Source organism: Lethenteron reissneri, chromosome 25, assembly GCF_015708825.2.
Source record: "Lethenteron reissneri isolate LAM-NWPU_2019-01 chromosome 25, ASM1570882v1, whole genome shotgun sequence".
NCBI classification, from domain to species: Eukaryota; Metazoa; Chordata; class Hyperoartia; order Petromyzontiformes; family Petromyzontidae; genus Lethenteron; species Lethenteron reissneri.
The window spans coordinates 15,276,629-15,293,995 of record NC_083803.1 but is presented as its reverse complement, the minus strand read 5'-3'; the positions used below and the strand labels follow the sequence as shown (position 1 = coordinate 15,293,995).

Here is a 17,367-nt window from a genome sequence, read left to right as displayed (position 1 = left end):
TGTATCTTAAACGAATTTGGCTAAGTTCCAGCCTTGAGGAATTGACATGTTAGTTTGACTAGCGTTGCCACTTGAAGGGAAACTGAGACGTAGCTCTGGGATATCCACTTTCGTGAGCCGTCCACTAACATAAGGAGTTGCAATGCTGTTCAATATGCGAATAGATCTTCAATCTCGTTACGTGGCGCCTATTGCACAATTCACAGAAATTGGGAAAACTACCACAACAAATAAACATCTTAATGTAATCGATGTGTTCATCTTTACACTCACGATACATTAATGTGTGGCCAGGTAAAAAAAAATATATTGCCCTCCAGCGCCTGATTAGTGCGGCTAACATGCTCGATGCAGTGACGGATGACCATCATTATTTTTCGGGTCGAAGTGGCAGTAGGTGGGCCCGATGAATTGAAGTCGTGGGCCGCGTCCAGGCCCACCCGTGGGCCTTGGTCCTCTCGACCTCTCGTGGTGTCTGCACAGGCACCGTGGGCGAGACGCTGGGGCCCCCACCTCCACCCGTGTTTTGACAGCGGAGCGTGCAGAGAACAAACCGCGAAATCATCACACACGGGGTCGTGCATTTAGGTAAACACTTGCGCCCGGTGTGTGTGCGCGTGTGTGTGTGGTGACCCGAGTTCGATTCCAGCTCCCGGACAAGTGACGATAATCTCAACTGGTCCTGAGCCTCCCTTAGGTCGACTCAACCTCAAATGGGTAGCCTGGTGAGATGGTGTAAACAGTCTCCTGCTGGGGAGAACACAGACGGCCGGCCTAGTATTGTGCTGGCCACCCACCACCTCGCGTGCTGTGCGGCCTTCATAGGTGCGACTCGCTTGCTGCACTTGCCCCAACAGTCTGTTTACGCTATACGGGAGTATCTTTGTCTTTGTGTGCGAGCGGCCGATTCCGCGAGCAATTCACAGAAAACAAACTAAACTATTTTATTTAGTTTAACACGTAGGTTTGCGCGACCAGTATCATCCAAAATAGAGGAGGTGTTTTGAGTTAGATCGCGTCAATTATAAATGTGTGGTTAAAACCCGCCACCACCCGACACAGCCAACTAGCAAGGGTTGTGACGTAAACAGAACGTGGCCAATTCGTCACTAGTACAGCACATCGGTTGTGTATTGGTGTGCTGTACTAAACTATTTTATATTGTACCAGCTCAGTACCCACAGAGCTATGCAGCTCTTTTTCAGAAGCGACCTGGCCACAAATGATAGCTCAATGAAGTGGCTCACTGTGTGGAAATGCAGAGCAGCTGAACACCCTAAGCGCATGTTTCTAAACGTGCAGGGAAAAACCGGAGGACCCGGAGAAAAATCCACGCCACCACGGAGAGAGAGAGAGACAGACACCAAACTCCAAATATACAGGACGCGTCGGGTTCGAATCCACGACCTCCTGCATACCAGGCGAGGTAGTTAACATCTCCCAGCCACCGCGATGATCATGGCGATGAGAGAACGACACGCAAACTCCAAATATACAGCAGCAGACGTCAGGGTCGGGATCGAACCCAGTGCACGACCTCCTGCATACCAGGCGAAGGTAGTTAACATCTCCCAGCCACCGCGATGATCATGGCGATGAGAGAAAGACACGCAAACTCCAAATATACAGCAGCAGGCGTCAGGGTCGGGATCGAACCCGTGCACGACCTCCTGTACACCAGGCGAGGTAGTTAACATCCAAAAGAGGCGGGCGGCTACGGGGGTGGGGGGTAGCGAGTGGGGGGCGGTGGAGAGATTTGTCCGGCGAAACAAACGCGGCACCTGAATTGCATTTGCTTTGTACAGTGACGAGAGCCACGTGTTGACTGTACGGTGTGCTGAGCACGCGGCCCTCGAAGTGGTACTTCTGGTTTTGCAAACCCCGCACGGAAAACCGAGGCAGCTCCCACCGAGTCTGGAGATGTGTGGTCGTATGCTTTACCCCCCCCCCCCCATCATCAACCATCATCAATCCCCCATCATGGATCCCACCATCACCAAGGATCACAGATCCCCCATCATCAACCATCACGGAACTCCCATCACCAACCATCACGGATCTCCCATCATCAACCATCACGGAACTCCCATCACCAACCATCACGGATCTCCCATCACCAACCATCACGGATCTCCCATCACCAACCATCACGGATCTAGGGAGCGGCTTGGTGATGGCTATCGCACCAGGCGACGAACCCTGCGCACCCGATCTCGATTCCCGATCACGACGGCGAATTATATGAACCGGTTCTGGGCCCTCCACTGGGTTGACTCAGATGAGGACCTCCTGGTGGGGGGGGGGGGGGTGTAAAACGTCAGCGCCGAAGAGACAAACGCGGCCAGGCGTGTTCTTGTGCTGTTGTTGACCCACTCCGCCGCCTCGTGAGACGTGCCGCACTTGCCCCAAACGTCTCTGAAGGTTGCACGGGGGATCTTTGTCTTTTGTGCGCTGTAGGCTGATTGTCGCGTGTAATGTATATCGCGGATGTACAGTGGCATACCACTGAAACGGGTAGACTGCAGACTTTTAAACCTTTTAATTGCAAACCAATTTTCAAATCTCACTCCGCCTTTAACATTTCAGCTTCGTTTTTTTTGTTCCCGAACAAGTCACAGACTTTTTTTCGGTCATCCCGAAATCCAGTATGTCAGGCTCGACGGTTACTAGATGGCAGTATTGAACTGCACGGGATGTTTGTCATCCAACAATGAAGCCGAGAAATACCTCTGCCCTTCGCTTCATTAAAAGTGCGTGCCTCTTTGGACCACGGCCACAGCACTTGCTTACAGGCATGCTCGGGGTTGAACATCACACGCGCTCAGCGGTCCATTATTGACACGTGGCGCCCGATGATGTGAGCTCCCTGAGATTACACCTGCAATGTGTCTTGCCATGCCATCCACTGCCGGACCAAGTCCGTCCTCCCCATGCCGTGTCACTAACTAGTGGGGTCAGTGGTGGGGGGTGGGGTTCGTGAAGGGTTAGGGACCGGTTCAGATATCGCTCGCCACTGATGTTAGCCGGTGTTCGGGGAATCGAACCAAGGTAGGCTGGGTTTGTAGTGCAGCGTGGGGACCACTGTGTCGCTGCTTCGCCCGTCTGACTTCACCCCATCCGTGAGTTAAAAATCAGCAGACAGAGCCACGTGACATGCGTGCATACGGTGCTGTGCTGCATATCTAAATCAGCTCAAGCTTCCAGTCAACCACGTGACTTACGTGGCCACCCCCAACTCCGAAGCCCCGCCCTCCTCTCCCCGTCGCCGCCCCCTGAGAAAACAGACGCCGTTTCTCTGTGCAGCCTCTTCCAGTCTTCATCTCTCCGCTCCCTTTGCCAGTCCGTTCCTCGTACAAAGTTGGTGGGACAACACAATACATGGATCGCTTGGATATATATGTATAGCAAAAATAAACTATAAAACTATTAAACATTTTTTTTTATTTTACCGGGCCAGGCCCACTGAGCTATGTAGCTTTTTTTGAGAAGCGACCTGGCCACAAATGATAGCTGAACGAAGTAGCTTATCATGTGGAAATTTATAGCAGTCAAATAATCTTAACGCATGTTCCTAAATGTCGAGGGCAAAAACCAGAGGTCCTGGAGAACGACAGAACATGCAAACTCCAAATATACAGCAGCAGGCATCAGGGTCGGGATCGAACCCACGACCTCCTGTATACCAGGCGAGGTAGTTAACATCTCTCAGCCACAGTGGTGCATCTTCAGTCGCTGTTACAGAAACAAGAGGGGCATGTTTTCTTTTAGAAGCAGTCACTCATTGGCAGAGGGGAGGGGAGGAAGTTCTTAACCCTGCAAGGTCGACAGCACAGACGGCTGCGGCAAAGGAGTTACAGACCGTGGGGGCAGCAGAGGAGAATGAGTGGAAAATACATAACCGACATTTATTGTTTATTGTGCATGTATTGTGTATTTATTCGGCGTATTGCTATGGGGATAAGTCGAGCGGTTTTGGGACGTGATTAAGCGCTCGCGGAATCGCGCGCAATGTTTACGTTTCAAATGCAATTGCCATACACCCTCCCCCCCCCCAAAAATAAAAAATACTTACCCGATGAACACCAATCACCGTGGTCCAAATGAAACAAAACGTGTCCACGTACAAAAAACATCGCAGCATTCGCGAGATATGCGACGTCTGGGTTAGAGCGAGGCCTCTTTATCCGGCAGTGGCTTGACCATGGCTGATGGCGATGATGATGGTGATGATGATGGTGATGATGGTGATGGTGATGATAATGATGATGATGTGATGTGCCCGTACTCAAAACAAGACTCGGTGCGGTGCTCGTCTCGCTCCATTGGTTGTCGCAGACGAGTGCTGGAAATTGGACGTTTCTCTGGCGGGGACGTGGCAACCCAGGGAGGAACAAATGTTCCCGTACCACGAAGTGTGGTTTGTCAATGGAATAACATGTGACGGCGCCAGAATTCATTTAACCGCTGGGTTCATGCAAATGTTACTTATTTAAAGTAACTCAGATGTTTGGCGCGACGCGTCATTATACAGTGCGCGCGTTTCGCTCCGCCTTTATAGTGGTCCCTCTGTCAAACTGCACAACATTCCTCTGCGTGGTTTCTAACTAGCCGGGCAGAATTGGCAAATAATAAAAACCAGTTGGTAGCATATTTCTACAAAACATCAGCGAATGTGGTCTCCGCGCGTATGGCGGCCTTTGTTAAGCCCTTCACGGCAGTTCGGTTTCACTGGGTTAAGGAGGAGGTGGTTGGGGGGGGGGAGCTGAAACTTTGAAAACAAATACACTTGGTGGACCAGGCCATTTCATTCCATTCTGTAAAGGATATTAGCCTTTAATAAGTAAAATGGAGATTGCAACTGATGTTATCATTTCGATGTGTAATTCTAGACTTTAAAAAAAGGCTTTCCCCCTTTTAAAGCGAGGCTATTACTGTCAACGTTTCAGACCTTCCTGAAACTGAAGTGTCATTAACACAGCGGCTAGCAAAATCAATAACTTGTATCTGCTTAGGAGAGAGTTCTGCACTGTCTCCAAATGCAACTGGACCTATCGATTTGAATTCGAACGCAAGCCGTCAATAGCCGTGGCAGAGAGTGCGCAAAGTTCGGAGCTAAATGTGCAGCCAAAGCCTCCCCGCTGACAATGAATCAAACTGAAAACACGACGCGCGGGCTGCATTCAACCACTTGTTCGTGCGCTATTCTCCTCCGTACATCCCGTGACCGGGACTTGTCTGCAGGAACGCACGTGCGTGGCGGCGTAGGGTCCAGCGCGCTGTGCCCCGAACCCGGCGACCCGAGTTCGACTCCAGGCTCACGCTCCTCGCCCCCCCCCCCCCCCCCACCGAGGTCGTCGACTCGTCCTCATATTGAGTTCCTGGTGCGATGCGTAAACTATCGCCACTGGGGAGACAAAGACGTCCTGGCGTGGCGTGCCCGGCGAAACTTCAAATCGGTGCTGCTGCTGCTCGCTGACACCACTTGCCCCAACAGTCTGTTAAAGCTACACGGGGGAATCTTTGTCTCTGTGTTGCAAACAACTCGGCTCACAATTCCACACAACTCCCCTTCAGATGATGCATTCAATTGGTAACCTTCCCATGTTCGTGCCGACGCTGGACACGCTTCCGTGACTTTTTAGTTTTCATCACGAGTGCGGAATTGAAGCTCGCTGCGTCTTAAGCGTCGACTGCAAGTCACGCGCGATTAGTCACCCACACTGCGCAGTGCGGTTTGGTGAAGGGTTAGCAGTCTCCACGGTGCAACGTGTACTCATTTAATGCCGAGTTAACTTTAGGGAGGCCCACGACCAGTTCAGATATCGCTCCCGAGTGATGGTTGCCACGTCTCGGACTCGAACTCTGGTTACTGGATTCAATGCACAATGCACGAACCACTACACCAAAGACTAAGTTCCCCTGTACAGCCTTAACAGACTGTTGGGGAAAGTACCTATTAAGGCACGGGAGGGGGTGGGTGGCCTGCACCACGCCCGGCCGCTTTTGTCTCCCCCAGTGACGATGTTTACACACCGCACCAGGATACTCCTTTGAGGCTGAGTCGACCTAGAGGAGGCCCAGGTAAAGATAATCGTCACCGGTGTTGGTGGCCGTGAGCGGGAATCGAACTCTGGTTCCCCAGCACTGGTACGTGCACAGACGCACTCGTGCACGACGTGGCGGTGATGTCACCTCGGCGCCTGTGCCAGGCCAGGTGCACGCTCGTACACACCGCTCGTACACACACGCACACGATTGGAGGAGCGTGATATCGCCACCGTTCGTTCCCCACCCCCATCGCCCCGCCAGGACTCGAAGCTTGAGTTCCTGCGGAAGGTCTTCATCGGCTTCCTGGCGGGGACTCTGGGCTCGGTCATCAACATCCCCTTCGACGTGGCCAAGAGCCGCATCCAGGGCCCCCAGCCGGTGCCCGGGGAAACCAAATACCGCACCTGCATGGGCACCATCGCCACGGTGTACAGGGAGGAAGGGTAAGAGCGAGCGAGCGAGCGCCCGCAGATTGACGGCTGCTTCGCGAATTCGTCATTGGAGGATTTTCCGGCTCGGTATGTCAGAACATTGAAGAAACGTCGCGCCGCGGTGGGCTGTGAGATGTTAACTACCTCGCGTGGTTACGCAGGAGGTCGTGTATTCGATCCCGATCCTGACGCCTGCGTTATATTCGGAGTTGTTTGGCGTGTCTCTCTTCCTTTGGTCGCGTGAATTTGTCTCCGAGTCCTCCGGTTATTCCACCCCTCCACATCTAGAATCAACGTCGCGCGTTTCGAGTATTCGTGCTGCTCGAAATGTCCACGTGGTAAGCCACTGCGTTGAGGCGATATTTGTGGCCATGTCGCTTCTGAAAACGAGCTCTGTAGTGGGCCTTATGTGATAAAATAAAAAAATATATACTTTAGTTGAGAGCTTAGTTCAGTGCCACGTCGTGTTCGTCACGTGGCACCCGCTTTACCGGCGGCCCAGAACATATTCAGCGGGGGAAATGGAGTGATGCCCTGGTAGGATATGTCCTAAGTAGGGTCAACAGTTGGAGATTTTGGAAGGTAAATGGATGCGGTGCGGGGGTGGGGGGGGCAGATGGCATCAAACTCTAAACCAGCGGTCGGCAACCAAAATAACAAGCAGAGCACAATTTTTTCGAATGCCGTAAAACAATAAACAAAAAACCGCTCAATATTTGCAGAGCCGCAATGCACAGTGTGGTGAATACGAGACGGCGGTGGTTCCTTAATGAGTAACGTGTCACGAAGCAGCGAGTTTCCTTAAAGAGCCGCGCGTGGCTCCGAACCCCCCCCCCCCCCCCCCCCGGTCTAAACGGTAAAGGCGCAAGCCCTGCAATGCCGTCACGCCACTGCTCGCAAACATTGCATTGCAAGTCCCACGTACGGAACTAACCATTACAGCCGCAGTAGCTGCGTCTGCCACATAGAACAATTGTTTTATATATGAATATCCCGTCTCAGACCCCTGGGCCTAATAGTGCATAAATGATTCTAGCATATCAATAAATAGAAAGTAATTTGATTTGTATGAATTTGAAAATTTATGTTTAGCTAGTAACTTTATATTAGGCTGTAGTGCACTTGTTTTTTTTTTGCTTCGCGAGTATATATGGGTCTTTGAACGTGCTGGTTTTGCCTGGCGCGGATCAGATATTGTGATCTGATTTAGCCGGATTGTTTTACTTCACGTTTGGAGAGAAAAAAAATTCAAAATTTAATTTTCCAATTGAATCAAATGTTATTGTACCCAGTGTTTTTTTATCCTTAGGGCCAGATTCAGGAGACAGGATGTCAAAGCTGTTATAAGCAATCATTGCGTGCAACGCATTAATTCAACGAACTAAGATGGCAGTTATTGCTTTTAAATGGTTCAATTTTTAATTCGCTCAATAGCGCGCAAAGTATCACGCAACGGTGCAACGCTTGGAGTTACACTGTGGGACAGGAAGAGGAACACGTGGATAAGAGAACACACACCTCCAAATAGCACCTTCGGTTATCACGGTTGGCTACGTACGGTGCGAAAGAAGGTCAACATACAGATGTATCTCCACTGTGATTCGGTGATGACGATCCTGACTTATAACCCCTTGCATCGCGTTTCTGCCCTGGACCAACCACGTAAGGCATATCCGCATTCGCATCTGGGATACTACTGGCTCCATATCTGTGAGAGAGAAAAATATGCTCCTGGACAATTGTGTTAAATAGAGCTTCATAGCTCATCGGATTCGTCCAGTGTACATAAAGATTCTGACCGATGTCTGGCCCTAACTCGAACGGGTGGGAAAAAAATCACACATAACCACGAATTTTGAGACACTTTCCACCATTACCTTCGTCTGCACTCGCTTATCGTTGCTTCTTGCCCTCTGCGCAGGTACTTCGCCTTGTACAAGGGACTGCTGCCAAAGGTCATGCGACTCGGGCCAGGTAAGCGAGCGGCCCATCCTGCCCCAGCGTGGCTTTGTCATCACAGCGGCTCGCGGTTCAACCTCAATCGCGTCCGCTGCACCGACCATGGCTGTGGACGCGGAGTCCGTGTGGCCCTCTGGTCACCCGGAAGAGACGCTACAACGCACAGCGACGCAATTCCCCGACCCACATACACGAGGGAGACATCTGGGCGATGGTTAAACTCTCCGCTGCTTCTCCGGCTTGACCAGCTGAACGTGAGGTTATGGTTTGTTGCTGGACATCGGCAGCTTATACGACACAAGAAAAAGAAGACTGGGAAGCTGCACTTCGAGCTTTCCACAGCGGTTTAGCTGTGAACGTATGGTGACAACAACGACAACAACAACAAAAAATTAACCCGTAAAAACAAAGTTTTTCACTATAAATCCTTTATATGCGTGGCGGCTAGAGTCCTCTCGTCCTCTGGCTTGAGATGGCTGCCACCTATGGGTCAGATGATTGCCTGCCACCATTAAGCAATTGGTAATTAAATATTAAAAAAATTCCTAAAAAGTTTAAAGTTATGGAAAAAAAATTTCACAAATAAATTGTCACGCGCAACGAGTCTGTGTGCAAAATGTCAGCTCGATTGGATCACGGGAAGTGGGTTAAAAAACGACAGAAAGATTTGCACGGTCGTAAGCGCGCAAGCAAGCAAGCAAGTGAACTTAATATAAAGGATTTAAAAATACCCCGTGACCGACGAGGCGTGGGCGAGGCCCTTCAAATCGGTCGGTGGATTGATGATGGGTTGAGATTCATCTCTTGATTCGTGCGAAGAGATGAGAATACGATTTAAAAAAAATAAATAAAGAAAACAGCATTCGCAGAGATGTCATCCGAAGTGGTAGCTGGCATTGAGCGGTAGTCGCGGCTCACGCCGTGCCAGAACGCGTCGGCAACGTGTTTGTTCCTGTCTCCTGGATCGTTCGGTTACGGGGGAGGCCGCAACGTGCCATGCCGTCACACCGAACACACCGCCGGCAACCCTTGAGGGGCCATCCATTTAGTGGGCACGCAAAAAGCTGTCAAAACTTGAGCCCTCCCCCTCTCTCCCTGTACGCACGCGGACTTTTTATACCCCCCCCCCCCCACCTGCGTACGTTCGCCTGACGCACCCCCCCCCCCGAATCCTATAGAACGGCAGATATTGAATCCACGCAGAAACGATCAAGGATGAATAATATTAACGTGTTTAAGCAAACAGATAGTCCACCGCCGGACTATCTAACTCATTTGAAGGCCAATGTAGACACATTATTATTGAGGCTTCACCCCCTCCCCCCGTTTCCTATGCGTACATTGTCAGTAGACCCCCCATACGCAAGCTACGCATTTGGGTTAACCCCTCCCCCCTCCATGCGTACGTACTGAATGGATGGCCCCTAAATGAAGCCGTCGTTTACGCAAAACAAACATCCTCCTGCCAAGGCGGCGCCCCGCTCTGTCTCCACGAGCAACGCTTACGCGGTAACCCACGCGGTCGTGCGTGTGTCTATTCATTTCTTGTTTCATACTCGCATTCACAACCGTTTTTTTCCTCTCGAATGAGAAGCGAATGTGAGCGGGCCTCCGTTACGACCGTGCATGCGTGTCCGTCAGGTACTAGCCTCTCGCTGTGGGGGGGGGGGGGGGGAGAACAGCCAAAACGTCAGCTGAAAAAATATACGTGCGCCCCTTTGCATTGTGGGTCTGTTGCACGCTGCTAAAATGCAATACATGTATATAATCAGCACTCGGGCAAGCCAGAAAAATATGCGTGAAATTCGCGTCGGCAGAAAGCACATTTGTCAAGCCGCTGACAGCTTAGTCATAAGTTAAGGATTATGGCGGTGCCGACAATGTTTTTGCGCCGAGATATTTAAATAAAACGGAATTACCTGCCAAATCTGGGAAGGCGAAAGGGTTCTCCGTTAAACCCACGCGCCACCTACGCTCTGTGCTGCGTGTCGGTGGCAGATATAGAGACGGAGAGAGAGAGGGGGGGGGAGCGTTGGGTTTGAGCCCCGGGGCGAGAAAACCCCGAGCGCTGCTCCTCTCGTTTGCTTCCACGGCGATCGGTGGTGAGATGTTAACTCTCTCGCCTGATATGCAGGATGGGGCCGTCCATAAATGACGTCACGCACCTAGGGGGGGTGGGGGGTCAGACATTTGTGACGATGTGTGACGATTGGGGGGGGGGGGGGAGAAATGTGACATCACATCAAAATTCGCAACTTTGAATAAATATAGACAACACGTTCTACTTAATAAATAGACTTTTTAATAATTGTTATCTCCAACAACATCAGAGTGCAGCGCCACATTAAATACGCACTAGAATGACAATAGTTTAAAGCGATTTGAAGCATGTTTTTTTTTGAGGGGGGGGGGGCAGAACTTTGTGACGTCATATTTGAGGGGGGGTCTGGCTTTTTGTGACGCCGTGTGACTAGGGGGGGGGGAGGGTCAAAAATCGTCCAAAATCGCGTGACATCATTTAGAATCGACATTCGCTTCGAGTATTTGGCTGCTATGCATTTCCACGTGATGGGCCACTATGTTGAGCTCTCATTTGTATCCAGGGCGCTGCTGAACAAGAAGATATATAGCTCAGTGGACCTGGTAAAATAAAAAATAAAGTTTATACTTTAGTTTAGTCGGTGCTGAGAGGAAGGAAATTCCACTCACGCTCCCGAGTCCCCCTAATCCACTGCTGGATGAAGCTGCCCCCCCCCCCCACGCCGTCGACATGGACGTTCCTGCGATGGTAACAATCCGCACGGCGTCTGGGCGGAGCATTGAGCGTTGGAGAGGCCCTTATCCAGCAGTGTATCGATTTTTCCCAATCCCACTAGTCATTAGCATGACGTTTGGCTTCACGTGCAGAAGGAAGCAGAGTACACCAGTGAGCAAGATCGAGCCGGCAGTACAAGAGTCCAGAGGCTCGGCGAAGCTCTTCCCATGCACGTACGTTAAACTTCGTTCGCACCGTACGTAGCCATCCGTGCTAATCGGAGGTGCGGGGGAAGGACATCAAACTAAACGCAAAAAGCAGTTCTAAAGAAATGACTTTTCACTCTCGATTATTGACAAGTGCCCAGCTCCAGTGGCTTCCTAATATCGAAACGAAGGGAATTCCGGACGGACTCAGAGGCGCGTCTGCAAGCTCGCGATGTGGTGGCCGCCGTCTCTGTTCCATGGGCAGCCAAAAAGCCGCTGCCGCTGCTGCTGCCGCTGCCGCTGCCGCTGCCGCTGCTGCTGCTGCTGCTGCCGCTGCCGCTGCTGCTGCTGCTGCCGCTGCTGCCGCCGCTGCTGCTGCCGCTGCTGCTGCCGCTGCTGCTGCTGCCGCCGCTGCTGCTGCTGCCGCCGCTGCTGCTGCTGCTGCCGCCGCTGCTGCTGCCGCTGCTGCTGCCGTTGCTGCTGCTGCCGCCGCTGCTGCTGCTGCTGCCGCTGCTACTTCGAGGATGACCGGAGTTCGCGTGGTGCCAAGATTACCACTGAGCGCGAGCGTTATTATTCTAGTCATACCGCCTCCTCATGCCATTAGCTCTTTGACATCTGGTCTCTTGACCGCTGCCACTGTGGGAGCGGCCTGTAATGGATCTTGGGCGAGCGCGCGTGAGCAGCGCGCCGTCGCTGCCACGGCGCAATGTTTCATCGGGCGTCGAGACGGCAAGAGCCCCCCCCCCCCCCTTCAAACACGAGTCCGCTATTAACATCGCCGCCTAATGTTTCTCGACGTGCAATGACAAGTTGTGGACTCAAAATAACCAAATATCCCCCCGCCCAAAAAAAAAATCGGGCTGCTCAAAAGCCCCGCAAGTTTTTTTTATTTCTTTCTTTCTTTCAACGCGACATTGAAACTCGCGCAGTTGAACCGTCAGCCGGTGACAGCGCCCGTCTCGAGTTCAGGCTTCAGGTGTAATTTCGTTGGGATAGCCCGGTTGGCCAGAGTGACCTGAACCATAGCGACCATCTAACAATCATAGACGACCGTGGCAAGGGCCTCTTCATCCCTGCTCCAATACGCATGCTCGGTTTCGCCGTTCCGTGCCCGGGAGGGGCCGTGCCCACGTGCGCGTGCGTTCCCTGCGTTCCTGCGCTCGCCGGAGGAAACCATGCACCGCAAGTGCGCGGTAAAGGTCAGCCCTCGTTATACTTCCTGTCATTGCCACGACGTGTAGGTGCCCGTTAACGTGCGATCCGCCAAACGTAGTGGAAAGTCTCGTTTTTTTATCGTAGTCACCGTCATTGGTTTAAATTTTATTTACACTGCGCCTACCGTGCAGTATATCTCATGGTGCCCTCCGTCTTCATCTTTGCTACAGCTCAATTGGACCAACTATTTGTTGCAAGCGATTTAGCCAATCAGTTGCTTTGTCCGAGATTTAGTGATTTTGCAGATCGACCTGCCCAAACCACACCGCCTTCAGACACGCGCATGTACTTGGGGGCAGTGCCAAGTGAGGAATGGGTCCACGGATTAGAGTTCGCAACCACGGTCTATTGTCGTTTTTGAAAGAAACACAAACCACAAACTCGACAACATTCGTCAATAACGCTGTGGGCTTTAAATGGAAAACATACGGACGCGCTCGGCTACGTTTCGGAGGAACGATCCTCCTGCACAGCACGCGGACATGTTTTAGCACTCCATTGTGTAATAATTCTATTTGTTCTACGTATATATATTTTTCGTTCGATTCAAACGACACTCATGTGCCTCTGTCCTGCCTCGCACGCAGGGGGTGCGGTGATGCTGCTGGTGTACGAGCACGCCTTCGCCTGGCTCCAGATCAACTGGTGAAGGTCACCAAGCCGCCACCACCACCACCACCACCTCCTCCCAGCACCGCCTGGCACCGCCCGGCACACTGGCGATGCTCAGTGACAATGCGGGAGCGGGGGAGGAAGGGCGAGAGGGGGGGATCGAGGGTCTTCGCCGGACTCCGGCGTGAGCGCTCGCTCGCTCGCCGTGACCGGGGCGGCTCAACGGTGAAATTAATGAAAAATTGAACCGGTATTATATAAGCGCACTTTCTTCCACGAGTCCTTCAATGCTTAAAAAAAACAATGGTACGTACGCACGCACGCACGTGCATTAAAATGTCTTTCGCACCGTTATGTAGGCGACCGTGCCAAACGGAGGTTCCGGGATGGGGGGGAGGGGGACGAAGGGACGAAGAAGAACAACGGCGGATAGAGGCTGCGCGTTGCCGCTGTCGGATGCGGTTGAGAGATTACGACGGACGGCGATTGAAGCGGGCGTCGCGTGGCGTGGCGTCGGTGGCGGCGTGGAACGAGCCGTCTCCTTCGTGTGTCCCCTCGGCCGCTCTTGGCAGCGCTGGCGCCGTGGCCCCTCTGTGCCCACCCCCCCACCCCCTGCGCCGAGCGGGCGTGCAGTTACATCTTCATCTTTTACGCCGCGCAACTCGCGTCTCGATAGAGGTGCCTCGGAGCGATTTCACGCGAAATGACAGTTACGTACGTGCGGTGAACTGTTTCCTTTCGCATCGCACGTGGCCGGCCGTGTTCATCGGAGGTGCGGCGGAACGGACAATTGAACCCAACGCAAACAGAAAATAAAATAGTTCTAAAGAAATGAATAAATTACGTCAATGCCCAACACTTTTAATGTATAAATCACGGGACGATTCAGATTTAGTTTAAAATAGCAAAGCAAGCTACCGTAAATTTTGATTTAAAGCTTTCGTGACTGCAAAGATTCATATTCTTGGTTCTTTCGGTAAAGTCACGTAGAAGGGAAATAATAAAATAATATTAATATAAAACAATAAAAAAACAATAGAAATCCTCACGACGTTTCGACTGCAACACAAGCAATCATCATCAGGTGTGAAATCCACAGCAAGAAAAGTTTATTTTTTTGTTTGTTTTATATAAATATTATTTTATTATTTCCCTTCTACGTGACTTTACCGAAAGAACCAAGAATACAAGCTACCGTAGGTAATATAAATAAAATGGGAAAAAAATACTCACGAAAGTTTATTTGTTTCTATTTAAACAAGCCACCAAGGTCAAGGAATCGCGTCGGTCAAAGTCTCGGCACGCAGTTCCCCGTCGTTAAATTTGCGCCACATCGCAGACGCGCGCATAGAGACGGGAGGACGGTGGGTGATTGCTTTTTCTTTTAAAAAATAAATGCTTTGCATCGATCGAATCTGCTCCCCTTGACATTTGCTGCGGGACAGACGGCCCAATGACATCCGACCGGCCGAATAACTCGGTGCACTACACGCTTAGCGGCCCCTGCCACAGGGCAGTGGGTTCTCGCAATTAACAGCGAACTCGGAGACACTGCAACAGCTCCAGCTGCTACCGTAATCGACGACTTGTAACCTCGCCCCCCCCCCCCCCCCACGTCGCTTGGCTGAACCCTTCGAGTTCGTTTGAAGAGTCGAGATTGTGCGGGAATGCGCTGGGGATGTCGCGCTCACGCGTCGTCGCACGGTACAGCTCTACCATGTGGTTCCGTATGGGGAGGTGGGGGTGGGTGGTTGTGCGGTGATTGTGTTGTGGTGTTGTGGTTGTTGTTGGGTGACGATGTCCGTCGTTCGCGCCCCACGAGGCCGCAACCCGGCGTCGGGAGCCGTTCCGGAGATCGTCCCCCTGTTTACCCGACAGAGGCTCTGAGTGCACGGAGCTAAGAAGTGGGGGTGGTGGGGTCTGGTCGGCATGGCCGCGAAATCCCACGTGGAGAGTTGGCGCGTGAGTCTCTAATCCCCCCCCCCCCCCCACCTTGAACGGCACCGTCTATCACTTCGGAGCGAGCTGCTGGTTCGCCGTCACGCAGAACGCCGTCTGGGAGATGTCCCGTCGGGAACTCAACCGGTCACGATTTGTTGAGCTTCTTATTTTTTTTGCGCCCCGAAAAAACGCGCAAATCGCTCCCCTCGCGCCGGGGCGGAATTTCTCGATCTTGGAACGCGGTGTCCGCTCGTGCTCTGCGCTTAAGTCGTGAAGAAGACAAATCAAAAGGAACCCGGCGGTGAAGTGACCGGCGTTGCTCGAGCGGGCCTTTGTCCTCCACCGTTTCGTTCTTGCCGGAGCAAAACGTCGCGTGGAAGGAGGCTGCGTGAGCCGCGATATCCGATCGGCTTTCGTCGTCGGTGGATCACGCCACCGATGATCGGTGCTGATCGCTCGACTTAAGCGGGTGAAACGCGGAAAATAGATGGGAGGCGGGAGGGAAAGGGGGGGGGATATGTCTCGTCTCCATTTGCACGCGTGCCGCTGGGCGGGAGGTGCTGGGCGTGGCTTGGTGAAGTCGGCGGCATAATCAGCTGGCTTGGAGTGGGGGGGGGTTTCCCTCCTTCGCGATGATTCGACCGCAACAAAAAGTAGTCGATGGCAATTTTTATTTCATTCATCCACCTCTTCGATGATTCGTCCCGGGTTACTAAAATTTAAAAAGAATACATATTCCCCACCCCCCCCCCCCCCCCCCCATAATTATACTTGTAGAATATTTTGGCAGCTACGGTGGTTGAGCAGGTTTTAAACGCTACACACGCGTGCGCGCGTGTGCTAACAGCTCATCGCACTGGCTCTTTGCACAGTGTTCATGGTGGTCGGAGTTGGTTTGTTATGCAACTTAAAACGACCTTGGCTGCAACATTCACCATTGTAAACTCATTTGTTACATGCACATACAGCTCCTCAATCAGGTAGTGATAATAATAATCATAATATACAGCTCTTTTGTCAATTTTAAAATCAGGATCTTTTTTATCCTGGAGAAAATCCGATGAGCTATGAAGCTCGTTTTCACACATGTCCAGGCCTTTTCCATGCCATGTTAGTCATAGAGGTCATTTTGCCATACTTCGCCACGCTGGTCAGTTGCGGTTTAGTGAACGGGTGTCACGTGACCGGTTCACATATTCGCCACTGATGTTGCTTGTGGCCAGGAATTGAACTCAGGGCTGCTGTATTTCTGAGCACAGTGTGCTAACCACCGCGCCACCATTCTGCCACTGTGCTCATGTGTTTAACCTAGTCGTTCATCTTTTCCTGCAGTTGGTCGGTGGGTCATGGCAAATAACCTCCGATCCGATTATCCTTGGACCAAAATATGAATTGTGAACTTGATATTGCATGCTTCCTAGTCCTAAATGCAGTGGACGTAACTCTGAATGTGTAATTTGATCGTTTTAAAATGCAATGGAAATATTCAATATATTTTTTCAGAATATGATGGATGTTTAATTATGAGACGGAATTTAAATGATTTGCGTGAAAAATTGTGTTTTTTAAAAATATATTTCTGTTCAAGTAATAAAGTGCCTAACATCTTAATAAAATACCAGAATCAAGTCGATTGCAATTGTCCTAGCATTGCTACTTCGGGCGAGACGTTGATTTCCGTACGGCACAGTACGTTTGTGTGAGTTTTTTTTTAAGAGTCATAACGCATGCATCTCTGTGCTTGCATTGGCAACACTTCTCAGGATTTCAATGGAGCCGTTTGATTAATGATTACAATACAAGGTACAGGCGCGACCCTGCAATTTGCTCGCTCACGCCACTGCTGACTCCTCCAGGGGGGTACTTGGCCTACTCTTCCACACTTTTACTGATGCCTTGGAAGAGCTGGAAGTACCCACACTTCGTCCCACGGCACGTGACGCCGCGTTTTGGAATGAAAAGTGGTAAGTGATACCATTTCCTTTAAGGTACAAATTTCGAAAAATTTCAAACGTATCTTTGACCAGAATTTTGTGAGACACTATATATACCGGGTGCTTAAAAAATGTTAAAACTTATCTGGGACTATCGTTTTTAATGGAAAAATAGCGGATAATACACTGTGGCATGATAACAAATGTATGTTAATAGCTTCAAAAAGTCAGTCTCCATTCGTTCACCATCATTGCCAACACGT

The 17,367-nt window shown here is 51.2% G+C and overlaps 1 protein-coding gene across 1 annotated transcript in view; it reads left to right on the top strand.

Annotated features, from left to right (window-relative positions):
• Nucleotides 1–16,803, top strand: part of SLC25A21 (solute carrier family 25 member 21) — a 136,661-nt gene extending 119,858 nt beyond the window's left edge. The window contains exons 8-10 of the mRNA XM_061559473.1: nucleotides 6,310–6,491; nucleotides 8,401–8,453; nucleotides 13,205–16,803. Coding sequence (XP_061415457.1) covers nucleotides 6,310–6,491; nucleotides 8,401–8,453; nucleotides 13,205–13,266 — 297 coding nt within the window. The 3' untranslated portion in view covers nucleotides 13,267–16,803. The remainder of the gene's footprint in view (nucleotides 1–6,309; nucleotides 6,492–8,400; nucleotides 8,454–13,204) is intronic.
• Nucleotides 16,804–17,367: the final 564 nt, after the last annotated feature.